This window comes from Corylus avellana, chromosome ca5, assembly GCF_901000735.1.
Source record: "Corylus avellana chromosome ca5, CavTom2PMs-1.0".
NCBI classification, from domain to species: domain Eukaryota; kingdom Viridiplantae; phylum Streptophyta; class Magnoliopsida; order Fagales; family Betulaceae; genus Corylus; species Corylus avellana.
The window spans coordinates 4,612,335-4,638,684 of record NC_081545.1 but is presented as its reverse complement, the minus strand read 5'-3'; the positions used below and the strand labels follow the sequence as shown (position 1 = coordinate 4,638,684).

At 36.1% G+C, this 26,350-nt stretch overlaps 4 protein-coding genes across 12 annotated transcripts in view; 2 read left to right on the top strand and 2 right to left on the bottom strand.

Annotated features, from left to right (window-relative positions):
- The window catches only part of LOC132181593 (uncharacterized), a 6,412-nt gene extending 1,776 nt beyond the window's left edge, over positions 1–4,636 (top strand). The window contains exons 2-3 of the mRNA XM_059594842.1: positions 1,126–1,178; positions 4,417–4,636. Of these exons, the coding sequence (XP_059450825.1) occupies positions 1,126–1,178; positions 4,417–4,636 (273 nt within the window). The remainder of the gene's footprint in view (positions 1–1,125; positions 1,179–4,416) is intronic.
- Positions 4,637–6,672: 2,036 nt separating this feature from the next.
- LOC132182875 (disease resistance protein RGA2-like) lies at positions 6,673–19,086 on the top strand. Of its 9 annotated transcripts, none has more exons than XR_009440337.1 (7): positions 7,125–7,215; positions 15,087–15,219; positions 15,391–15,535; positions 15,785–16,400; positions 16,521–16,645; positions 16,718–18,113; positions 18,996–19,086. XR_009440337.1 is itself a non-coding variant. In XM_059596234.1 (5 exons), the coding sequence occupies exons 1-2, from the start codon at positions 6,910–6,912 to the stop codon at positions 13,520–13,522; spliced, it is 3,264 nt and encodes a 1,087-aa protein (XP_059452217.1). In that variant the 5' UTR covers positions 6,673–6,909; the 3' UTR covers positions 13,523–14,562; positions 15,087–15,219; positions 15,391–15,535; positions 15,785–15,989. The 9 variants fall into 9 exon arrangements, 6 of the variants coding, with proteins under 6 accessions (XP_059452217.1, XP_059452218.1, XP_059452219.1 ...); XR_009440336.1 differs by having other exon boundaries at positions 7,126–7,215; positions 15,084–15,219; XR_009440335.1 differs by lacking the exon at positions 7,125–7,215 and having other exon boundaries at positions 14,717–15,219.
- LOC132182876 (uclacyanin 1) lies at positions 18,974–20,086 on the bottom strand. Its single transcript, XM_059596238.1, has 2 exons — positions 19,660–20,086; positions 18,974–19,570 (listed from the first exon to the last, which is right to left on the bottom strand). The coding sequence occupies exons 1-2, from the start codon at positions 19,829–19,831 to the stop codon at positions 19,041–19,043; spliced, it is 702 nt and encodes a 233-aa protein (XP_059452221.1). The 5' UTR covers positions 19,832–20,086; the 3' UTR covers positions 18,974–19,040.
- Positions 20,087–24,021: 3,935 nt separating this feature from the next.
- LOC132181592 (cysteine-rich repeat secretory protein 38-like) lies at positions 24,022–24,360 on the bottom strand. The gene has a single exon (XM_059594841.1). The coding sequence runs from the start codon at positions 24,358–24,360 to the stop codon at positions 24,022–24,024; it is 339 nt and encodes a 112-aa protein (XP_059450824.1).
- Between the last annotated feature and the right edge of the window lie 1,990 nt (positions 24,361–26,350).

The window sequence follows — 26,350 nt, the reverse complement described above, 5'->3', positions numbered from 1 at the left end:
GTTTTTGGCACACACATAAAACACAAAGGCTCAATGCCTTTAAATAGCACTCAAAGTCGGTTAGACAATCCTACTATAAGTAGGTCTTCTCCTCTTCAAAGTAAGTCACGGAAACCAAGTCCACATGGGACTTCAATAACCAAGTCGGTCAACACAAGAGTCCAACTTCCAAAAGGATTTCCAAATACTACTCATAAAAGGAGTCTCCAACATCTGAGAGAAATAAAAGACAATGGGGTCCACTTCAAACTTGATTTCAAGTCACATGTCTAACAATCTCCACCTTGACTTGAATCCCATCAAGTCGCAAAACGTGTCTCCTCCGGATGTCTTCACCTCAGCCCCCAAGGGCATTCACACTCCACAAGTGTCCCTCAAGTCCAAGCGCCTCTTGAACTTGAGCATAGGACCTGATTTAGACATAACACCATGCCTCCCTATCTGTCCCGTCGACCATACAGCTTTCTCCGATGACTCTTTCTTCCTGTAGACCCATCTGCACCCTTTAGCCTTCTTTCCCTTGGGTAATTCTGCCGATTCCCAAGCTTTACCACTCCGTAGTGACTCCACCTCTTTCAGCGTACCATCCTGAACAGACGATGAATCTCCACTACTAGCTGTCAGAGCAAAAGAAACCATATCCTCAAAGCCATACCTCTTTGTTGCTTTTCGATCACGTTTCTCTTTGCCTCTTGCTAAAGAATAAGACTTTCCCGATGTTGTAAGTCTCTTGAAGATTCTTTGTCATCACATTCATCTGTGAGTGAACACTATGCATCAAGCTCCACCTCCACGAATTGTTTCTCTTTCTGCACTGTACTTTCAGAAAGCTCATCTAAGTTAACAAACTCAGACTTCTTCGGTTCATGCTCTGTAACTTTAGGTTCTACACTTGACCCATCCTTGTACATAGTACACTCATTAAAAGTCACATTCCGACTTCTAATGATCTTCCAATTTTGATCATCCCAAAATTGATAACCAAAGGCCTCATCTCCATATCCAATGAAGAAACACTTACTAGATTTACCATCTAGTTTACTCATAGCATCAGACTCAACATGGACATACGAAGCACAACCAAAAACTTTCAGATGTGAAAGATTTACCTCTTTTTCACTTCAGACTTCTTCCGGCAGTCTATGGCTTAGGAGAACGGAAGGCCTCCTATTTATCAGGTATGCAGCAGTACTCACTGCATCAGCCCAGAAAGTCTTTGGTAACCCAGCATGCAATCTCATTCTCCTGGCACACTCATTAAGAGTCCTATTCATGCACTCAGCCACGCCATTCTGCTGCGGCGTTCCCGAGATAGTTTTCTCCATTGTAATCCCATTCACTGCGCAAAACTGTTTAAACCCCCTGTCTTCGTATTCTCCTCCATTGTCTGATCTCAAACGCTTGAGCTTCAAGCCCGTTTCAGTCTCAACCATGGCCTTCCATTTCTTAAAAGTCTCAAATACATCAGATTTACTTTTCAAGAAATAAACCCATACCTTCTTGCTTGAGTCATCAATAAACGTGATGTAATATCGCGAGCCTCCAAGAGATGCCACTGGTGCGGGACCCCACAAATCCGTGTGTACTAGCTCCAGCTTTCCAAGCTTAGGTGCTTTGCCAATTTCCGTGAAACTTACCTTCTTCTGCTTCCCTAGGATGCAGCCTTCACACAAATCAGACTCAACTGACTTCAACTCTGGTAGTTTCCCCTTTGACATAAGTACCTTCATCTATTTCTCGCTCATGTGCCCAAGCCTTAGGTGCCATAGTTTTGAGTCAGTACCCGTATCTGCGACAGCAACTGTATCCTTGTTGTTCGTCGTCATATAGAGAGTATCCGTCTTATGACCACGAGCCAAAATCCTAGCTCCCTTGTTGACCTTCTACTTTCCACCGTGGAAAAGAATTGAATGCCCTTCCTCATCAAGCTGTCCCACTGAAATCAGATTCTTTTTCAGCTTCAGAACATGCCTGACCTTCTGCAGCTTCCATATCGAGTCACTGTGAACTCTAATGCGAACATCGCCTAAGCCCACAACATCCAGTGCCGTTCCGTCAACCAAATACACCTTCCCGAAATCTCCACCAACATAGTTCTCGAGAATTTCACAGATCGCTGTCGTATGAAAAGATATTCCTGAGTCTAAGACCCAAGAATCAAGGGGACCGTCAACAGATAGAAGTAGGGCATCATATATTTCTTCTGTCACTACGTTTGCATAATCATTCTCAGTCTCCTTCCGCAGTTCCCTGCAATTCTTTTTGTAGTGGCCAGTCTTGCCACAGTTCCAACACTCAGGTTGTTGGCCGAATCTGAATTTGCTTCTCCCTTTTTCTGGAATTTGATTTGCCTTGACCAGATTTTCTATCTTGTCCTCTGCCCCGAGTCTCGAGGTTTAAAGCAGCACTAGAACAAGAGGCTTCACCCGCATCTCTTCTGCGAACCTCTTCACCGAGAATCAAATCTCTAACGTCTTCATAGCTCAGTTTACTCTTTCCTACAGAGTTACTCACAGCCATCCTCACTACTTCCCAGCTATTTGGCAAAGATGCCAAGACGATCAACGCGCAAACCTCATCATCAAAATTAATTTCCACCAAGGACAATTGATTTGTGATGGTGTTGAACTCATTGAGATGATGTGCCACCGAAGCCCCTTCTACCATCTTTAGGTTGAACAATTTTTTCATCAAATGCACGTTGTTGTTAGCCGACAGTTTTTCATACATACTTGATAAAGCCGCCATTAGACCTGCTGCGGTCTTCTCCTTTACAACGTTGTGTGCAACTGATTTTGACAGTGATAACCTGATAACTGCTAGGGCTTTACGATCAAGCAGAGCCCACTCGCTATCATCCATGTCGTCGGGTTGTTCTTCCAAAAGAGGTTGATGAAGATCCTTCCCATAAAAAATATCTTCAATCTGTATCTTCCAAAATCCAAAATCTTTGCCGTCGAATTTCTCGATTCCCATCTTTCCTTCTTCACCTGCCATCGCTCCCACTCGAACCAACCTGGCTCTAATACCAGTTGTTAGGAAATTAATCCTATTTTCCAAGACCCGTGAGATGCAAAAAATAAGAAGAATGCGAAATAACAAAGATTAGGCAATCACACACGACACAAAGATTTAAGTGGTTTGGCTTAACAAGCCTATATCCACTGGCGGAGACGACCCGGAGAAAATTCACTATCAAAAGATGAGTGCAAGAGAGTAACAGGGCGAGAAAACCACTCAAACCCAAAGCTCCAAATACAACCAATTCTCACTTAGCCCAAAGGAGAACAATAACAAAAGGAAAAAAAAAAAACTCTCTTTTTTTCTTGGTGCTCTCACCTTTCTTTCTCTCAATTGTTTTTGGCACACACATAAAACACAAAGGCTCAATGCCTTTAAATAGCACTCAAAGTCGGTTAAACAATCCTACTACAAGTAGGTCTTCTCCTCTTCAAAGTAAGTCACGGAAACCAAGTCCACATGGGACTTCAATAACCAAGTCGGTCAACACAAGAGTCCAACTTCCAAAAGGATTTCCAAATACTACTCATAAAAGGAGTCTCCAACATTGAGAGAAATAAAAGACAATAGGGTCCACTCCAAACTTGATTTCAAGTCACATCTCTAACAGAAACTAGGATGTTTATTTAAAGAGGATCGAAACATGCTTTATACATATAGATTATTATTGTAATAATGAGATAATTAAAGAGATAACAAAAATTATTAATTGTGATAGCAAAGCGGATGATTGAAATGTAAGAAATTCCGTTAAAGTATGTCTCTTATGTCACATGTATTATTGTATTACGGTATTCAGTAATTTATTCCAATTAACCGCTTATTGTGTGCAATCAAATATTCTCAATTAAATTGCTGATTTAATTCTTGTGAAACAAGTATTTGATTTCAAACAAATATTCTGAATTAAATTGCTGATTTAATTCTTGTGGAACAAGTATTTGATTTCATTACTGATTTTATTTTATAAGGTAACAGCTCTACTTGAGGGTCCCTGACCTACCTATAAATAAGGCATGTGTATTCCATTAATTGACACTCATCGGTAGGCATAGGTCAGAAGAACCTCTCAATATTTTTGTTTTTCCGATTTGTTTATGTGAAGCTGTTCTTCAATTGGCTTGAGCAAAGCATAGCTAGAAGTATTTATATAATTATTCATTCAGCTGCTAATTTTATTGTCAATTAGCATTTAATTATATATTAAATTTTTACATGTGGTATCAGAGCCTCTTCTAGGCCATATTTGCTTAGTTTAATTTTTGAGATATGTTTGCTATAAAATTTTAATTTTGTTCATTGATTATTGAAACAAAATATATGGTGAGGAGCATAAAGCATGAAACCCACCGATTTATATTGTTTTGTTTTGTTTCTGTCGAAAATGAATGAAAGCCATGACCACTTACTGATTTGTTTCTTTCGTGACCAAATTGCCCTCCTTGTTTCTGTTAATCTTGGAACAAAGCAACTTGGGAACCGAGAGACAAGCTGGCCAGAAAGGCTGCCCGCCGCCCACCGGAACCGGAGCTCGCCGGGTCCCCACTGCAGCGGCGTTGGCCGCATAAAGGACCCTTTTTTAGCCACCTGCAGCGGCGTTGGCCGCATAAAGTGAGCAGCAGCCCGCATCGGGCCGCCTGTGACTCAAAGCAACGGGCTGTGGGTTTGGATAGGGCCACTGATCCCTGCCGGTCAGTGTCATCTAGGGGTGCTGTGCGGCGGTCCCGATTGACTGCCGAATGAAGTCGGCAGCCCATCACAGTTCGGATGCACGTGAGGGACGGCAGCGTTGTTTTTGGCAGTGGTGCTGGACGGAACGCCGCCCCCTTGCCGATCACCGTGGCCGTTTGGCCATTGAGCGGCGGCCCTGCGTGGCCGACGCATGAGGAAGGCTAAAGGGGCGGCGGCGGCACATGGTGAAGGTGAAGCGGCGGCGGCGGCGCAAGGGCTAGGGTTCCCGGGTTGGGACTTAAGGATGCCGGGTAGGGTTTTCAAACCCATATAGGAACCGGGTCAGTATCTTGGGTCATTAAGTGGGCTGACCCAAAAGCCCAATCCATTTAAAGTGGCCCATCCGGATTAAAAAAAAAAAAAGGGGGCTCATGTGGGTTTACATGAAACTCCTAAGATGTATAACTGTTCAAGCAACTATTCAAAAATTTAAAGAAATGTAGGCCAAGACAACTCAGACAACAAAAAATAAAAAAATAAAAAACACATTGCTTGATAGTGGGAGAGGTCCATTGGTGGCGATATAAAGACTTGTTTACAAGTCGTCTCTCCTTTGTTTCTTTGTCTTTTTCATTCCTTTGTTTCCTTGTCTTTTTTCTTTCTTTCTTTTTTCCCCTGGTAAAGGGAGAGAGCTTTGGGCATTGGATTCCGTTGGTGTGGCCAACAATGGTGGACTCCACTCAGTGACTTAGTGAGGAATCAAAGAAAAAGCAAAAGAGAAAGCTCACACTTTATTCATTGTATTTGTGGCCGACTCCACTCCATGATTAATCAAGAAAAAAGCAAAATAGAAAGCTCACAGTACTTTGCATCATTTGACAAGGATCTCTAATGGCATATTGGCATGTGAAACTTCAGAAGTGCGTGCTATGTCATTCAACGCTTCTTTTTTTATTCTTTCTTTTCCTTCATTTTCTTTTGGGAGCGTTACTCTATTCGTGAGAATAGTTTATTCTTATGGGACTATTAATTTCATACACACAGATTAGCTAAGCTACTAAATCTCTCAATAGAACTATACTTGAATTATATGTCCTGCTATTAATTAATAACTCTGTGAGCCGGTCATTGGCCTTGAGACCCAATATCTAATGAGCTTATAGTGCAAAATTATTCCCAACATAGCCAATATGGAACAAAGTTTTTTTTCCTACACTTCAAAACTTTGGTTTTTCTTTTAAAATTTTTTTATTGACTTGAAAGGCGTAAATCTTTCAATTAAATGCATATAAAAATTTTAGACATAATATATTTTATAATTATTTAAAATAAATAAATATTTATTTTATTTAAAATAAATCTAAAAAATGTCACCTCAATTCTCTAGAAATTTAACAGCCTCATTACCTGCATATTCTTGGGAGATTCATGCTTGCAATATAGGCTAATGATGTAATAAGAAGCTGATTAAAACAAAAAAAAAAAAAAATTGAGTATTCGAAGTGGAAATTAATGTGTATACATGCTTCCATTTACGCAAATTAAGTGGTGGGATGGTCAGGATGGACCAACAAATCCGCCGACATGCAGTAAAGAGATAACTATTCGGAATTGAGAAATGTTGGTATGTTTTTCAAACCAAAAATAATTCAGAAGAAAGAGTTTTGTTGTGAATTTGTTATTTAAATAGTGCATTTGAATGATTTGATATAAGAAAAAATTGAAGAAATGAAGAAGGGGGGGAATTAATTAGTTAGTTATATATAATGTAAATGAAAATTTGGATGAATCTTATTCACTCTTTCTTATTTAACGAGAAAATTTTGATGTATCCGATCGATGGTAAAAACGACGAGGCTATTAAGCCAAGGTGGTAAAAACCTTTTACCAGCATTGCTACTTGAATTGAGCAAATGATTGGCTTGGGGATAAATGATTGCTTCTCAAACATAATAATTTTATGAGGGCGTCCCATTCTACTGGAGCTCGTGAAAGGTTGTGTCATTATCAGCGATGACATACCACGTGGGTTCTGATCAACTGATAAGAGGTGAATGTGGCTGAGAATGCTCAGAAAAATAAAGTGGGAGATAAGCTGAGCAAAGCACATTAAATCTGATGAAATTTCTAATCTGTCATCCCCCACTCTACGCTTCCAACACCTCTCGCTAAATCATCAACAGCTGCTTTGAGCATCACTCCACTCACCAACAAGAAATGGCCGAAGGAGTTCTCTTCGACACTGCTACGAATATCATTAAAAGTTTGGGCCCTCTTATTCGCCAAGAGATTGGGCTGCTCTGGGGTTTTAAAGATGAGGTTCAAAAGATCCGGAACACGGTTTCCACCATCCAAGCCGAGCTTTTGGATGCGGAGGAGCAGCAGGACAATAACCATGCCGTCAAAGATTGGCTTGAAAAACTGAAGGATGTCATGTACGACGTCGATGACTTGCTGGATGACTACTCCACTAAACTTCTGCGCCAACAAGTGATGACACGGGATAAGAAGATGGCAAAACAGGTAAATTAATAAATGTGCATATGATGTCGTTTGTACGTAAAGCATTCCCAGACCTGCATACAAATATTTATCACAACACTATATATCATTTTAAGTAGGCTTGGATTGTTTTGGCCTGAAAAATGATTTCTGAAAATATTTTGGTTTGACCAAAAAACTTCTGCCATGGCTTAATTTGTTTAGAGACTTTCGCAGGCAGCATATAGTTTTCCACGATTAATTTGGTTTATTATTACATTTATTTGTTTATGTCACGTATAAAGGCTTTAAAGCCAACTCAAATTCTGTCGTTTGAATAAATTTTAGGGTTAAACGTTCATTACTCTCTTTTGGTTTAAATACTTTATTTTTATTTACAACGGTTTCATTTTATATCATAAATGATCACTCGCTTATAACTAAAAACAGATATGGTACTTTTGTCTAACTTCCATCTATAAAATTGACGGAAGTCCATGTCAATGTTATTCAAAATTTGACACATGGCCATATGCTTCATTCAAAAATTTAAAAACTAAATGCTTAAAAAACTATAATAACATTAAAACAAATAAAAACGAAAATAAAAGATGATGTAACACTTCGGTCCTATATTAGGAAGATGAGAAGTAGCTCACATAGAGTGGTTGATTTATAAAGATAGTCATGAGTAGTAAGTCTCACATTCCCTACTTATTATGTGATATTGTGTTCTATAAACTACACACTCTATGTAAGTTATTTCTCATCTTCCAATATGAGACTGGGGTGTTACAAACTTCTGCTCTTAATTAAACTCATGAGGTCCTTGTTAGGGCCACGTTAGATGATCTTGGTATGTAGTTTTCTGGATCTATAGGAGTGAAATCTGATGGTGTACTATAGGGCCAGTTCGATATATTTTGGAGTTTAAGGCTAGAAGTTTAAATCATCCACTCTATGTAGGCTACTTTCTTAAACTTTCAATAATCATATAACTTAATTAACATGTGTAAAGGACCTTCCCTTCCATAAAACATTCTTTATTGGAAACGCTTCCTTAAATGGGAACTTCCCTTATTTAGAAACTTTCTTTAAATGAAAATTTTCTTAATTTGGAAACTTTCCTAAAATAAAAACTTTCCTAATTTTCAAAAACTTTCTTTCGTAAATGAACATTTGTCCTCCTTTTCAAAAAAAAAAAAAAAAAAAAAGGAACATTTCTACTCATGTTTGAGTGACAACTTAGTTGTAATTGTAACTTATAAAACATTTGGATACCTTGAGCATTTAAATCCTGTGGTAACATTTAAAACGTGAAGTATTGACATCATGTAATTGATGCAATACAAGTATATACCATTAAAACATTTTAAGGTAAAACATAATATCATAATCATTAAAAATTAAACACATTCGTAAGATATACATATTGCAGGATAATTAAACTCTTAAAATTTCTTTCAAGTGTGCCCCTACTATTAAAAAAATATGTGACTTTCACATGCTGAAAGGACACTTGTCATTATTATAGATTAAATTTAAAGAAATTCTCTCAACTCAATTTGGAGGAAAACTCAGTCTATATATATATATATATACTATAAAAGCAGTAATCACTTAAATTCAAATGCATTTAGAAGTGACAAAACAAAAAAAAAACAAAACAAAACAAAACAAAAAAAAAAAAGTGGCAAAGTGTACAACTTACCTCGATACTGCACTAAAAGGTAGGTGACAACGAGTAAAACTTGGACAATAATCTTGATTAGAAATCTGTCCTAACTTACTTGACATTTATGACCTTCCCTCTATTATTAGAGATGTTTTAATTTTAGAAATAAGTTAAGGGCTTAACCCTAGAGTTTCTTTGCTTTTCTTTTCTTTCTTTCTTTCTTTATACATATATTAATTTTTATTTATTTTTTAAACCTTGGTCCGAACATAAAGTTTCTTTTTTCCTTAAAATGAAAATCATATTCTAGTCTAACTCATTCTATTAATATTTTCATGACTTTTGAATAGATAAACCAAAGTAGGGTTAATCTTGGGATTTCACTAAAAAAGAGGTTCAGTTTTCTTCCAAAAATCTCAAAAATTAATTTTATGGGGGCTTTGGTAAGAAATGGCCAATTTGAACCTCGTCCTAACTAGGTTAACCAAATAAGGCCCACAACTCACTAAATTGACCTAAACTATAGCACTACACTTGTTCACTTGGCCCATTGGCCCAAAACACATCTAAGGTTTTTCACTTAATGAAATTTGGATCAAATGCTCACCTAAACATGTCATGGACTGAAAGTTTCCAGATTTAACCCAAAGCTCTTCCAGATGCCATATATGAGAAATTACTTATTTTCTTGATATAATTTTAACACCACTTTAAGGGTTAATGTTTAGAAGTGTTTTACCACTCAAAGTAACCATTTAAAATAGATTTTTGGCTTTAAAAGTTTCTGATTTAGCCCAAAAATCCATGCTAATGACTCATTTTAAAATACATTATTCACACCAATAATCACTATGGGCTTTAGGTATTAGATCGTATGTCTTTCTCATGAATGAACATCATTATAAACGTCATTTTTAAAGGACAATATTTTGTTCCAAAAAGATCAACACATCTTGTACAATTAGACTTGAATAAGTTTTTTGGTTAAAAACTATCATCTTACAAAATTATGAATGAAACATTAAATTATGCCCATCATTAAGGATAAGACTATGCCATGGATTAGACCATTAGATTAATAAATTAATTATCTCTTATAATATCTTTTAGGGGGCTTTGATCCAATTTATATTAAGTTCACTAGGGCCAATGACATTGGTTCACATATTTAAGCCCAAGACATTAGGCCGAAACTCATACTAACTTATATCAAATATAGGGGTGTTAAAGGAACCATGTCTTCATGTATCATTTTAACATACATAGATGCCTTTATATTCCCTTCTTTTCTCTGTTTTCTTCATCCTTACAGCTGCTATAAATGGAGTCTTACCTAAAACAGTCTCATTTGTAAGGGTCATAACCATATGTTGCTACCAAAAAAAAAAAAAAAACCATATGCTAAAATGTACGTTTAATTAAGTAATGACATCTTTCCCAGGAGCAAATGGAGTATGAAAAAGTCAAATAAATTACCCGCTCCCATTATAATGTTAAACCCAACTATTCAACAGTAGGGGAATTCTAAAACTATCACAGTGAACGGATTCAAATGAGTAGTTGTAAATGAAATAACAAAAAAAAAAAAAAAAAAACCCTAACTTACTTACAACAATTACAAACATGATGTTCATATTTTCCTCAATTATACACATAATCCAAAAAATGTTTTAACTTTTTGGAATGGACCATACTAAATATTTGGGAGCATTACAGGTATGCATCTTCTTTTCCAATTCGAACCAACTTGTATATGGCCTTAAAATGGGTCATAGGATCAAGGCAGTTAGGACGAGATTAGATGACATCGCAGCTAATAGGAGCAAATTTAGCTTCACTAAGCGCCATCTTGAGCATAAGAGGAGAGAAGATACACACTCTTTTGTACCTGACCAAGAAGTTATTGGGAGAGAGGCTGACAAAAAGGCTATTAAAGATCAATTGTTATTGGATTCTAATGTGAAAGGGAACATTTCCATCATTCCCATAGTCGGGATTGGTGGACTAGGCAAGACCACGCTTGCTCAACATGTGTTCAATGACGACGAGGTCAAAAGACATTTTGATCTTATGATATGGGTGTGCATCTCTGATCCTTTTGACGTGAAAGCTATTGTTCAAAAGATCATAGAATGCGCAACTGGAATAAGACCCGAAAGCCTTGAGATGGATTTGTTGCAACGTCAGCTTCGAGAAAAAATTGATGGGAAGCGATATTTACTTGTTTTAGACGATGTATGGAATGAAGATCGTGATACATGGTTGAGATTGGAAACACTATTATTGGGTGGCCTGAGAGGAAGCAAAGTTTTGATTACTACACGTAGCATAAAAGTTGCAAATATTACAAGCGCAATGTCACCGTATCTTTTGGAAGGTCTATCTGAAAGCAATTCTTGGAATTTATTTAAGAGAATGGCATTTAAAGACGAGGAAGAGCTAAAGAATCCAAAGCTAGTAGAAATTGGAAGGGAGATCATACAAAAGTGTGCACAAGTTCCTCTTGCTATTAGGAGCATAGCAAGTCTATTATACTTCGACAACTCAGAAGCTTATTGGTTGTCTTTTAAAAACAATGCACTTTACAAAATAACTCAACAAGAGAGAGGTATTTTCCCAATACTTAAGTTGAGTTATGATCATCTCCCGCCACACTTGAAGCAATGTTTTGCCTTTTGTTCATTATTTCCAAAAGATTCTAAAATTAAAGTGGAGGTGTTGATTCAACTATGGATAGCTCAAGGCTTTATTCATTCATCAAATTTAAACAAATGTCTTGAAGATGTTGGTCGCGAGTATTTTAAGGATTTGCTTTGGCGGTCATTTTTCCAAGACATAAATACAAATAAATTTGGGGATATTTGTGAATGCAAAATGCATGACCTTATTCATGATCTTGCACAGTCAGTAGCGGGAGTCGAGTCCATAATTTCAACTCCAGATGCAAAAAATGTAGTTGAAAGAACTCGGCATGTGGCATTTGATTCTTTAAATTCATTAAGGGATATTCCAGCTCCCTTGCTCAAGGCAGACAGAATGAGATCGTTTTTGCTGCGCCCTCCAGGAGATGAATATTTTGGATCAAGAGTACTTGAGGGGAATAAGCAAGTATATGATACACTTATTTCAGGTTTTAAATGCTTGCGTGCCTTGACTTTGATTAAGTCGAATATTGAAGAAGTGCCGAATTTCATTGGAAAGTTAAAGCATCTAAGATTTCTTAATCTTTCTTGGAATAAAGATATAAAACTACTCCCCACTTCTATGACTAAATTACAGAATTTGCAAACACTAAGACTTGATTTTTGTAGTGGGCTTGAAGAATTGCCTGAAGACACTAGAAACTTGATCAGCCTTAGGCATCTTACACTTTGTGGGTGTGACAACTTGACTCATATGCCGCATGGACTGGGAAAGTTGACTGCTCTTCAAACATTGACGATGTACAATTTAGGGAGGAGGGAAAGTTCTGTTCCAAAGCAAAAGGGTGGGCTACACGAGCTAGGTGGTTTAAATGAGTTGGGTAGAAATTTATGTATCACGGGTTTAGAGCACTTGAGATCTTCTCTATCAGAAGCCGAGGCTGCAAACTTGAAGACGAAGCAACACCTTCGAATATTGAAATTAAAGTGGGACCCAGAAGCTGGTGATGACAGTGGAATGGCAATTGCAAACGATGAACAACTGTTAGAAAACCTTCGGCCATGCCAAAATTTGGAATACTTTGAAATAAATGGGTATGCAGGTGTGAGGTTATCTAGCTGGCTGTCCTCCCTATCGAAATTGGTTGATATTACCATAGGCAATTGTAAATGGTGTCAACACATCCCACCATTGGACCGATTCCCTTCTCTTGATAGACTTTCTCTTGAAAACTTGATTGCGCTGGAGTACATAATCAATGATGATAGTGACGTGTCCTCTTTTCCCCTCACATATCTCCGTCTTAAGAATTTGCCCAAGTTGAAGGGATGGTGGAGGATGAGGGAAACAGTAACAGCAGAGCATGAACGACATCATCGTCTTCCATTATTCCCATTATTTCCTTGCCTTTCTTTTTTACTTATCGAGAATTGCCCTATGAATATGATGTCTCTAATACCAGTCGTAACACCAGGGAGGCAAACAACACCCTCCACTTCCTCTCTCTTTTCCCATCTCTCTAAATTGAAGACTCTTGTTCTTAAGAGATTAGAGGAACTTGAATATCTTCCAGAGGAGTGGCTGCAAAAACTCACTTCCCTTAAGACAGTCAATATTTCGCAATGTCGTAAACTGCGAGTAAAACTGTCTCCACTCTTTCAACAACTCACTGCGCTTGAATATCTGTGGATTGATGACATCACGGAACTTATCAGCAATGAGGATGACGAGGGCGCACAATGCCTTGGACCCACAGCACTTCGTAAACTATATATATTAAATGTTAGAAGCTTGGTGTCTCTCCCAACGGCGATTAGACATTTTACCACTTTGCGAGATCTTTCCATTGGGGACTGCCCTAGTTTGATGTCTTTACCGGAGGGGATAGGTGACCTCAATTCACTTGAGATGCTTTCCTTTGTGAACTGCCCTAGTTTAATATCACTGCCTGAAGGTATGCACCCAGGGGCGGACCTACAGCTAGTGTTGGGGGGACGAATGTCCCCCCAAAATCTTTCAAAATTTTCTTAATTGCCTTAAAAATCTACCCATTTTATAAATTTGTCCCTCCAAAATGATATTTTGTCCCCCCAAAATAATATTTGTATCTCCTTTTAATTTTTTCTCTTAGTTTTGCTCCCCCAAAATAATATATGTGTCCATTTTAATTATTTTTTATAGTTTTGCTCCCCCCAAAAAAATAATATTTGTTTTCCCTTTATTTATTTATTTTATTTTATTTTTTAAAAACCTTGCACCCTCCTTCAATATAAAAAACCTAAAATACCCAATTCATTTAGTTTCCCTCTATATTCTAGTTCGCTTCTAATTAAAAACTCAATTGGATTTAGGACTTTGATTGAATATGTGAATGAAAAAAGTTAAATGATTTGGGATCTTTGAATAGCTTCTAACCAACAATCAAAAAAAAAAAAAAAAAACCCAACAACCAGTTTTTTGAATAGTTATTTTGACATCATTTAGGTTTATAATATTTGTTTTGACATCACAAATTAAATGGTTTAATCATTTATGATTGCACCATTGTTTGACTTAACTTTTAGCATTTCTTTTCTTGTTATTTGGGGCTTGTGGGGATTGTTACGAAAAATAGTTAACGCTCAAAGGTACTTTTTTTCTTAGACCCTATAAATCGTGTTTAATTTATTTTGCTAATTTTTTTTTTAAAAATATATATATTTTTTATTCTATGCTATTTTGCTAGTTTTTTATATTATTATGTATTTGTGATGCCATGAGATTAGATGTAACACTTTTATACTTTTATTTTATACAAACATACATATAAAGAGATTATGTGTATCTATATGCTTTTGTATTTATACGAGTCCGTCCATTTCCCCAAGCCAAAAAAAAATTCCGTCCCCCCATACCTCAAATCCTAGTTCCGCCCCTGTATGCACCGCCTCACCACTTTACGTTATTTGAGAATTGTGGGGTGTCCTCACTTGGAGAAAAGATGTAAACAAGGAACAGGAGAGGATTGGCCAAAGATTGCTCACGTCCAAGACTTTTCGAATCAGTGGTAATTTTGAGTCACCAATTAGACGGTAATTTTCTTCTTCTTCTTGTTCATCTTTGTTTTACTCTATCAGGATTTTGATCTATATTATTTGATTTCATATGTGGAACCAACTGTAGACAGATTTTCACACCTTGCCGACAATCAGATTTGAACAAAGCTCTCAAATTTTCAGTATTGTTTCGTATCTTTCACTACGTGCCTAATATCTTGTTTCTTTTTTTTTTGTTTTTTTAAATGTTTCTTGCGTTTCCATTTGAAATTTATATTCTACAAATGGTAGCATCACATATTGGGTAAAAGACTTATGATAGACCAGGAAAGTCTTTCCCGTCCCAAATTTTCATAAAAACTCAATAAATTTTTTGCTTAACTCTGGGTTTTCTCATAATCAAATGCAGATTTAGACAGATGCTTTTTTTTATTATTATTGTTACTGGAGTCTAACTGCAACTCTCTCTGTTCATGGATTGATTTTTCCTTTTTACTGTTTTCATTGGAAATTTTTGAGTTTTTGTTGAGTTTATTATTTGGTTTTTTGATGGTCAGCAGAGACAAGCATTAAAAAAGCATCAATTCATGAAATGGGTGTGAGATTCTTTGGGGGGATTTATGCAATTTGCTTAGATGTGTCAGCCTCACTTGTAGACAATATACAGAGGACTTCCATGCTGAGGAAGATCGGGTGAGTAAATGTTGCAATTTGCTCAGATATGTTCTTTTTATTATTATTGTTACTGGAGTCTAACTGCAACTCACTCTATTCATGGATTGATTTTTTTACCTTTTTACTGTTCTCATTGGAAAATTTTGAGTTATTGTTGAGTTTACTTTTTGGTTTTAATTTGATGGTCAGGGAGATATGCGTAGAAAAGCATCAATTCATGAAATTGGTGTAGATTCATTTTGGCGATTTATGCAATTTGCTCATATATGTCAGCCTCACTTGTAGACAAAACAATGGACAATATACAGAGCCCTTCCAGGATGAGGAAGATCGGGTGAGTAAATGTTGTAAGAATGACAATCAGCTGTGCCTGTGAAAAGGGAACATTCAATTAACCATAGTTTGCATTTTTAAATAAAATTCTGCCTTCAATTTGTTGAACACCTTTTATCAGCATTTAGAGCTTTGGAAGACATGATCAAGAATCCTAGCTATCCTTAAAAGCCATCTAACAAGTATTTTTGCATCCACAGGTTCTAACTTGTTTAGCTCTCTGATGCAGCTCCTGATTCCGTTTACACAGGTCACACTATTTTTCTGGCCGGGTCTGCAAGGAATGCTTACTTATCTTCAAGTGTAATTGGTTGCTTCAACCACTCTGTTTATGTATCTATTGTTAGTGCAGCGCTTTCGTTAGTGCTGCCTTTCCATTTATTCTTTGGAATTTATATTCATGGTTTTGTTATATCTAAATAGGCTTTAATAAAATTCAGTGTGTTGAAGATTCAGATTGTTAATTTTCTTTAATGTACTACACATTTAAAATATTAGACACTGATGCCTATGAAAGCCTGGATCATACTGATCTCACTTTCAAGGCTGGATGGAATGATATGCTCAGGATGGACGAGAAAAGAAGCTTGAATCTAAAATAAGCAGAGTTTTTCAGCATTCAACTCTTGATACAAGAAGAAAAGCATATCTTTTTCAAAACCTTATGAATAGTTCAGTTTATGGTGTGACTCTGACACTTTCATTAATCTTATTCCAACTATTTAGATTAATATGATTTTTGTAAATATTGTGATATATAAATGGGTAATTTTAGTCAGTGAATAGCGTCTCAACAGAAGTTTCTTCATGCAACAACTGGTGAAAGTTCAAGTTATTTCATGGTTCGGAGAAACAAGTATTTGGGAGTAAGCATTAAGAAACAAATTCAAACTCTGTTCTGCTTGCTGTGGCAAGTTATTTACATGCAGATTTTGTAAATATTGTTTGCTTGATATAATATTTTTAATGTCAATATTTATTTGCAGGAAAGCTACGGCGGAAATATTGTGTATGCAGTGCTTGAAAAATCAGCCTTTTGGGCTAGTTTGCTCAATTCCTTCCTATGGTGGATTATCGATAGCAGAGTGGTAAAACATTTCAATGATAAAAGGTACATACTTTTATTTATTTATTTATCCTCCCTAATCATTCCAATTCCCACTTCCTCATTCATTAATCTCAGGCATACACTTGCCAGTCGCCCAATTTGTTACGCTATTATGAAGATCCATTGACAATTGGCTGGTTGGAGAGGAACTATATTAAGTGCTGATGGAGTTCTCACTCTTGTTTGGTACTATATACCTTCCTTGCTTGCCCTACTTGTCCATGAATATTAGTTCAATTCTATGCCCATCTTTGTGTGTTCAAAGTGAGTGTGTACAGCGAGTCCAAAAGACTATATCATTTTGCAAATGGATATTTTGGTTTCTATCCGTCCAATTTACATGTGTGTTTGTGTTGCCCATGCCTGTGTTTAAATTTTTGCTTTACTCTTGAGGTATACTTCAGCATTCTTGATGCCCTACTGGCTTCTGAAGAATTTCCAGAAGAATACAGGGATGGTTGTTAGGTAAAACATCCAGACTTCTTATCTTCAAATTCTTTGGTAATCTTATCAAGCTATATTCGTTTGTTTAATATTAAAGTAATTTTGGTATTCCAGAATGTACTGTGAAATGCTTGAAGCTGTCATAAGTGTGGGTTATGCGGATCCTATGATAGCAGTCTACTTAAGGTTGATTCCTGTTCCTACATAGTAACTAACTATTTCTTAAGAAAAGATAGCATGGATCCTATGATAAAAGAAACCCAAATATTATCCTAAAGTTTCTTGATGATACAAGTAAACTAATTCAATTGAGCAACAATTAAGTAAAATAGCATTGCTCTTTAGACAGCTATTGCTGTGTAACAAAAAACAGAAAAAAGAAAAAGGAAAATGCAAGTATGCTTACTTTAATCTCTTTCCTTCTTGCAACGATTGGTATATGCACATTTATATTTTACTAGTGGGTGTTTGGACTGTATTGCTTTCTCTTGTATTGTGTTTTTAATGAAGATTTTAACTTCAGAAAATGAAGATTTTAATTTCAGAAACTGAAGATGCAGGATTATCATTCATACCATAGTAAGAGAAGTAGGGTTCTATCCTGGAGCCTGGAAGGCCGGCCAAAACAGACAAGGCTGCCATTTTGAGTGATGCTATGTGCGTGGTGACCCAGTTACAAAGTGAAGCGCAGAAGCTTAATGAATCAAATGAGGATTTGAAAATGAAGATTAAAGAATTGAAGATGGGGTTTTTTCAGAGTTAGAACTTTCTTTTTATCTGTTTGTAGGATGTACTTCATTTAGAAACTGCTGCTTCATCTGCATTTCATCTTATCATCCCTGCCTGAAGAACCACCATATTTGTATTGGCAACTGGATGCGAAGGTGTAATATTAGCTTTCCCTTTTCTTGTGCAGGCCGAGAAGAATGAGCTTCGTGATGAGAAGCAGAGGCTGAAGGAGGACAAAGAGAAGTTGGAGCCCAGTTGCTTAAAATTGAACACACCCAGGGTTTGGTTAATGCAACTTGTAAGGCAAGCGTGTTTCTTTTATTATGTTTTTTATGTGATTGTTTTCAACTGCTTCTGTGTTTGTATCTTAGGGTCCAAGAGGTAAATAGGTGCAACGTTTATGTATAGACAGTATAGTGACTAGAAATAAGCAAATGCTTTGAAATTTAAGTTGTTGAACGGAAGTGGGTTCATGTTCATCATCTGCTGTGGTTGAGCTTTTTGAGCGTCAGGTGGTTAGTCAATCAGTGGTTGTGTAGTATTTACTTTTTTAGCATTTCGGTTCGGGTTTGGTGTAGGGCTGGTTTCCAAATGTAGGAGGTAGAGAAAGAGATAGAGGCAAATCTTCTCTCCATTGTGGTTAGAATTATGATGGCTGCTATATATAGTATATGCTTTATGACTTCAAAAAATGCTACATTATTTCAAGAAATAGGAATTCCAGGTACATTGATTCAGAAATCATATTTTGGGTTAGATATAAAGTCAAATCCTTTTAAGGGTTCATAATTCTTCTGTTAATAGTTCTCCAGCTGGTTCTTAGGATTTTTCTGATGTAATTTTTTTAGTTTTTTTAGCCCATGTTTGCTTCTTTGTAAGCACTTTTTTGAGTAGGCCCCTTTAGCTCTTAGGCCGTCTTGTTTTTGAGCAGTTGCTTATGAATATTTGCAGAGGACCTCATGGAAAGTAGATTTGTTGGATTTTTTTTCCTTTTCTTTCTGATAAACGAATAAGAAAGTCCAACTGTAAAATGGGTAGACTGGGGTTCATTTATCATAATGCTTTTTCGAAGGTCGTTTGTTCTATTTTGAATTTGAAATTTACTCATAATTAATATTGAACAGTTTTGTCATGAACTTGTCTCCCAAATGCATCAGGTAATATAAAAACTTGGCCACAGAAATCACTCAACAGCATTGCTCACGAAGAATTTATCTGATGATTGTTATGCCTTAAGCATCACCATTATGAAGCTGAATCCCATTAGGATGTTGACAAGAAAACTCCCTTTGTGAGCTGATGAGGATGCTGGTTCAGTTGAAGATCCAGTCGAAGAGGTTCGAGTAGATTCGGTTGAAGGAATAATAGAGGATGATGCAGGACCGTCCAAAGGCAAGTCAGATGGCGATGTAGGGAGCATTGTAGGATTGGTTTCTGGCGCCTGTGTTGGTGAGGAAGCAGAAGTACTTTCTGGAGCTGGAGTAGGAACCAGAGGTTTCACCAAAGAAGCCGGTGGTTCGGCTGAAGGAGATGATGCCGGCGGAGCTGCTGATGATGCAAGAGTGTCTATCCCAACCTTCATTCCTTGGCTGCAGTGCCCCATTGTTCCACAGATGAAGTATCTATTGCCTGGAGAAGAGAGTGGGATGGTTGTGGTGCCACCATTGTAGGACTGTATTGCTGTACTCGCCTGGCAGGAGTCATAGTCTGCCTTGGAAACCTCAAGAACATCATGGTTTGGTGCATACTGGAAAACTGTGAATTCGGTTCAAATCATAACAAGCAGAATTATGTATAAATAGAAATAAAGTGATTGTTGGTATATAAAAGTATATGTTGCTTACTCAGGCTATCTCCAACTGAAAATGATTGAGATGATGCCCATGTCTGCAGGCTGGTGGTTGTATCCCACCCACCGTTTGGGCCTCCAACTGTGTAACTTGCCGCCATGGCTAAGTTGATGAGAGTGACTGAAATAGCGAAGCTCATCAATGTTTTTAGCATTAATATTGTCATTTTGGGCTAAAAAGTAGTCAAATGGAAAGGAAAGATTGAATGCAAGACCAAGAAAGTTAATCACAGAGAAATGATCTTTGATGGGTTTTCAGTTTGAGCTAGGAATCATGTATATATACATGCAGGTAGAGGGGAAAGGAGAGAGCCCTTTCAGAATGAAGATAATGTTGTTTAATTGTTTGGTCTTTGGAGTAGGTTTTAGTATCATGAAGACATGGCAATGACAGGTTGTTAATTTTCTCAGGGATTTCAATAATATTGCGTCCATTTGTATCATTTGGCTTAGAATTATTATAATTTGACCACGAATTTGAGTTAAAATTTAATTAATAATACTAACACTCACTCTTATGTCTGGTCTCGTACTCAAAAATTTTACTTTTATCATATCATATATATATATATAAAAGCCGAGTTTTGACGTAGGAAATGCTTAGAATTGCGACACGTGTCCTCCTAACTCCATCTCCCACGTCTCTCTCTCTCTCTCCCTCTATCTCAACTTAAATGTCTTAAACTAATTCTATGGTTTAAGACAATTAATTGTGCTAACTCTCACTCTCCCATAATTTGTGTTTCAACCATTTTTTGTCTCTCTCTTCCCCCCTCTATCTCTATTTAAATGTCTTAAACTAATTCTATGGTTTAAGACAATTAATTGTGCTAACTCTCACTCTCCCATAATTTTTTCGTCTTTGTTTTCCTGTATGTCTTAAAATTAGTTTCATTTACTTTATATATGTGAAGGATGGTTGTTAAAAAAAAAAAAAAAAGTGGTTATGTTCTTCCATTTTTTTCCCTTAAATTTTATACTAATTTATATATTATTTATTCAAATTGATTAGTTTTCTTTTGTAAATTTCACATTGAATTAAGAGAAATGATAGTGAAAAAGTTTCCTATCATTATTTTTGGTACGATGTATAATTAGATTATGTCAATATTCTTGCCAGTGTTTTTTATCTCTTTCATTTTTAAAAAGAAAAATTAAACTACCAACATTCTTTTGTTTACAAAATTAGTAAACATAACTGTAATAAAATATCAATATGCTCATATATGTTAGAACACTTCTTTATTTTTGTTCATGTAATAGAAAAATTTCTCAAAAAAATTGTTTAGGAGGAGAAAGTTCAACTCCTAAAGACAAAAGTTTACCATAATGGATTGTGTAATGGAGGAGAAGTGGTGTCATTGTTGGAATATAATGATTAATCAATCATTTTGTATAATTGATTAATCTATGTTTTTATTTTGAATTTTTTTCCTTTATATTTCATTTTAAACTATATATATGGGAACAAATATTTAATATGTTTCAGTTTATAAGAACTAAAATTTATGAATTTTTAAATTTATTAGATATGTATTGAGTAAAACTATGGTTTAAAAGGATCTTATGAACATTTGTCATTTTTGGTAGCTAATTAGTTTATTAAGAGAAGAAAATAAAAATTGTTGTTGATAATCTTTTAAAGACTTTTTGAGTAAATTACAAAAAAAAAACCCGGCGCGTAGCACGGGCTCTAAGCTAGTATCATATTAATTCACCACTTATCTCAAAAATTTAACCTAATAGAAAAATTATTGCAATCTTCTCAACACATGTCAGGTACGTATGTATACAACAAAAAAGGGGGGAAAGCTGTTCATGGCCTCCATGTGAAGGACATGAAAAGTTTTTCTATAGGGGTGCACCTAATCCATGTGTCCATCCAACCCACGATTGCAGGAAATGTATAAAGAAGAAATTTATGAAGCTATTATGAAAATGTAGGCACCATTGGCACTAGCTCCATCAAGCATCAACTATACATATATAGTTGGTTGGTTGAAGCTATTATGACCAACTTCATGAGCAGCACATGAAGCAAAATCGAATCTTCAATTTTGGACAACAATTTGGGACAACTATAGGATTTGGAATATGGAAAATTCATGGAAACTTTGGGTTAAGATAATTCCAAAGGCTAGGCTTCTCAAGTGGTTGCAGGTTTGCATGAGACCGAATGAAAGTAACCTCTCCTATCTTGACATTCTTCTCTAAATAAAATTTTGGTGAAATTTCACTTTATTCCCAAAATTGTCATCACTTTTACGATGTCCTCCCTAAAGTTTAATTTCTCTCAATTTAGTGTAGCTATCGTTCAATTGTTTGCAATCTAATCTCTTCGTTAACTTTTTCCAAAATACCCCCATTTGTTTTAGGAAAAAAAAAAAAAAAAAGAAATTTCCAAAGATTAAAGCGTTGGTCCAAATTTAACGGTATTTGCAAAAAAACACATGCCTCAATCTATGCAAAAAATAAATAAATAAATAAATATTTTTTCTAAGAAAAAAGGGGGGGTATTTTGGGATTTTTTTTGGGATTTAACCAAAAATCCTAACCAATAAAGGATATTGAAAAAAAAAAATTAAAAGTTTGATACACTACATTAATAAGTTTTGAACTTTATTAGGACTTTGTAAAATGGGTGACAATCCAGAGGGGTAAGTGAAGTTTCTCTTAAACTTTTTCTTCAAACTGAATTTCAAGAATTTTCTTCAACTCAATCTATTGGTTTAATATGTATTCAAAAGAGGGTTGCTATACTTACAAACAAATCCTTACAAACACATGTGGCAAGAAAGAAGACAAAATAAATATAATTGTTTTTTTTGGGTGTTTTTGTCCTTTTCCTTGCCACATGTGTTTGTAAGGATTTGTTTGTAAAAATCCTTTGTAAGTCTAGTATTTCTCTATTCAAAATACATGTGATTTTTAATTACATTTTTATTAGAGTATGTGATATGAGAATTATATACATTTTGAACACATTAGTTTATTAACTGAATTCAACAAAACTCTATCAACGTACCTTAAAGGAATGTTTTGTTCACCTTCCCTTACCATCCCCGATTGTCTGATTCTAAGATGTCAAACCTAATGAATCTTTTTTGTTTGTCTTAACTAATTGGTTTACAAATAGGTAACACCATATGGACTTGTGGCATGGAACCCCACTAATGGCTTGAACATACTAAAGCGTTTCTACAACAATCAAATTAATAAGAAAAAGGAATATTTATTCAATGCGACCTATATATATATATATATATGAAAATGTTAGGTGTTCTCATGGTTTTTTTCTAATATCCTCCTGATCCTAAGTAAATATTATTTTTTAAAAACCAAGTGAAAGAACAAAGTGTCACTTTCTTTTTTGCTTTTTTAGAAAATAATATTAACTTAGAACCAGAAAGATACTAGAAGAACACTATGAGAGTACCTAGTATTCCCCATATATATAGAAGGATGAGTCGTAATGCAACACTTAAATCTATAATTATTTTGTTAACTTTTTTACAATTTATTGACATGTGTCAATATATGATTGGAGCCACATTAACCTCTAAAAATTAAAATTTAATATACTTTAATCACATGTTGACATGTGTGATCAACAAGTTGTACAAGAATAATATGTGTAACATTTTTCATATATGATACTCAAAACATGGAAGACACATGCTAAGAGGATGACAATCCATCCCCGATAATTGACAATTATAAGTAATTTCCTAAACACTTGTTTCAATCAAAGTAATGATATGATTAACACCGTTACATTAGCATTATAAAATAATTGCAAAAAAAAAAAAAAACCAAATTACCATTACTTTGAGCCAATCAAGATTATCAAGCCCAGCAGAATAGGGGTAGCCACACAACCACCCATCTCACAATAGATAGGATGGCCATGCGTCCAGCCACCCGTCCCTCACTTTTTTGTTTCTACACGAAATTTAGTGATTTTATAGGCATTTTGAATGATGCAGCATTTTATGACGTTGCAATTGTGGTATAGATAAGACTTGGTGAAGTTGATTGTGCAATGTATACATGTGGTTGATGTATTGGTTATGACGTGACATTCCGTAAGAAAAGTTAGCGAGACCAATAGACAGAGTAAATTGATAACAGATTAAAAAATGAATTTTTTTTGTTTTGTTTTGGCTTATTCCAATGTAGCACCAAATATATATATTGACGTGCGGCATTCCACTATTGGCTTAAACACCATAAATATTCCTGCAACAATTCTATTAAAAAAGAAAAAACAAGAAAAATAAACTTTTATTCAACAACACCACCCTATATAAGGATAGGTACTGGAAACATGCGACAGATACCGAAAGAGCCAATCCATTTAAGCATTGAAAAACTGGGAAACATCATATCTGATGTTGCAACTACCACTCACAACCCTTCCTCCTTGTTTCCCATCACAGCAATCTGGCTGTCGCCTCACTTCATCATCAAGACACTGCTTACAGTCACTTCCAGAAAGGTCTCTGCTGCACTGAGCCAATCCATAGATTGTCCTCCCTTCTCCGATCCTCAGCCTCCCACTCTTGTACATCTTCGGCCTCTCAGAAGCTTGCTTCGCCAATTCTCTAAGCAACTTTCTTGCCTTGGCATTAAACGACGACGGGTCACTCGCATTTTGGTTCGACCAAGCATATATAAAACATATTCTGATTATCATTCTTCCCAACGAAACTCGTGTTTGAGTACTTCACACGACAATAATCGTACCATATAATTCCAGCTTTGTTATAAGAGCAGTAGTCTCGAACCCTCCGACTTGCCTCAATGACACACGTGGCACAATCGACGTTTGACACGTCACCATGGCAGAGGGCAAGCCCATGTGCTTGATATTGGCTCTCACCCATTGAAGTATAATTGAAACCTGTGGGAGGGGTTTTGTAGGAAAGATAACTCATGAGCTTCGTCAAATTTGTATCGTAAGAATCGTTTTTTGTGAAGTTATCAGAGGTTGAACAAATATGGAAGATGGAATCGGCTCCATAAACTATTTGGAGGAGGAGGAGGAGGGGGAGTAGATTGAGAGATGCTAAGGAACCAATAGAGTCTGTTTTATAGTTGTTCTTATCTTTTAGTATTATCCTTATAGTTGTTCTTATCTCTTCTCTTTAGTGTTCTAGTTGTATTTGTTTTACTTATTTGTATTGAATTAGGTCTCCTAGTTTGTATCAAGTTTGGGTTTGTCAAACTTGATTACAATTGTAACTCTTTGCCTATATATACAATGAGAACGAAGCTGAGACTTCATTCCGCCAAAAGCAATTTTCTTTGCTTTCTTTCATGGTATCAGAGCCATCAATACTGCACACTCACAAGACCTGACATAGCCTACACTGTCAATCAATTGTGTCAATTTCTCCATTGTCCAACTACAGAACATATGAAGGCTGCTAAAAGAGTTCTAAGGTATCTCAAAAGCACACCAGATCATGGCCTTCACTTCACTTCAGGTCCTCTTCAACTTCAGGCATACTGTGACTCTGACTGGGCAGGGGATCCTCTTGATCGCAGATCCACTACAGGGTATTGTGTTTTCTTCGGCTCCAACTTAGTATCTTGGCATGCCAAGAAGCAGCCTGTTGTCTCGAGATCTAGCACCGAGGCTGAATATCGTGCAATGGCCATTACAGCTGCTGAACTCTCATGGCTTCGAATGCTACTCAAAGAATTGCAAGTTTCTCTCCATGATCCTCCTGTACTCTGGTGTGATAACATAAGAGCTATTGCTTTAGCTTCTAATCCCATCTACCATGCTCGTACCAAGCATATAGAAGTTGACTACCACTTCATCCGTGAGAAAATTCTTCACAAAGATCTTTGTGCTAGCTACATCCCAACTCAAGATCAATGTGCTGATATCTTTACAAAGGGCCTTACCTCCTCTCGATTTCTTTTCCTCAGAGACAAACTCATGGTTACTCCCCCTCCCATTCGTTTGAGGGGGGCTGTTAAGGAACCAATAGAGTCTGTTTTATAGTTGTTCTTATCTTTTAGTATTATCCTTATAGTTGTTCTTATCTCTTCTCTTTAGTGTTCTAGTTGTATTTGTTTTACTTATTTGTATTGAATTAGGTCTCCTAGTTTGTATCAAGTTTGAGTTTGTCAAACTTGATTACAATTGTAACTCTTTGCCTATATATACAATGAGAACGAAGCTGAGACTTCATTCCGCCAAAAGCAATTTTCTTTGCTTTCTTTCAAGAGACAATGTGAAATTTGATGAAGGCATTGTTGAATGTGTATGAGCTAGCGGATTAGCTTAAGTTTTAGATGTTGCAGCATCTATATATAGTGTAGGGAGAGTTCAAATCAAATATTATATATATATATGTATATATAAATGCTTCTTTGGATTATGACGTACATCTCGCCTACATTTTCGCTGAGTTGGCATGTTTTGTGGATTGGTGTCAATATTTTGTCAATATTTCTCTCATATCATCTTACAAATCAACTATTAGATTTGTGGACTTACGTGGACCGCATATAAGTCAATAGTGTACTCCACAAATCTAATAATTGATCTATTGAATTTGTATGAAAATATGGAGAAAATATGAGCAAATTATTGACGCTAATCATTTCTCAATATATCGATAAGAGAATTGTTAAATCACCACTTTCCGCTGAGCTGGCATGTTTCGTTG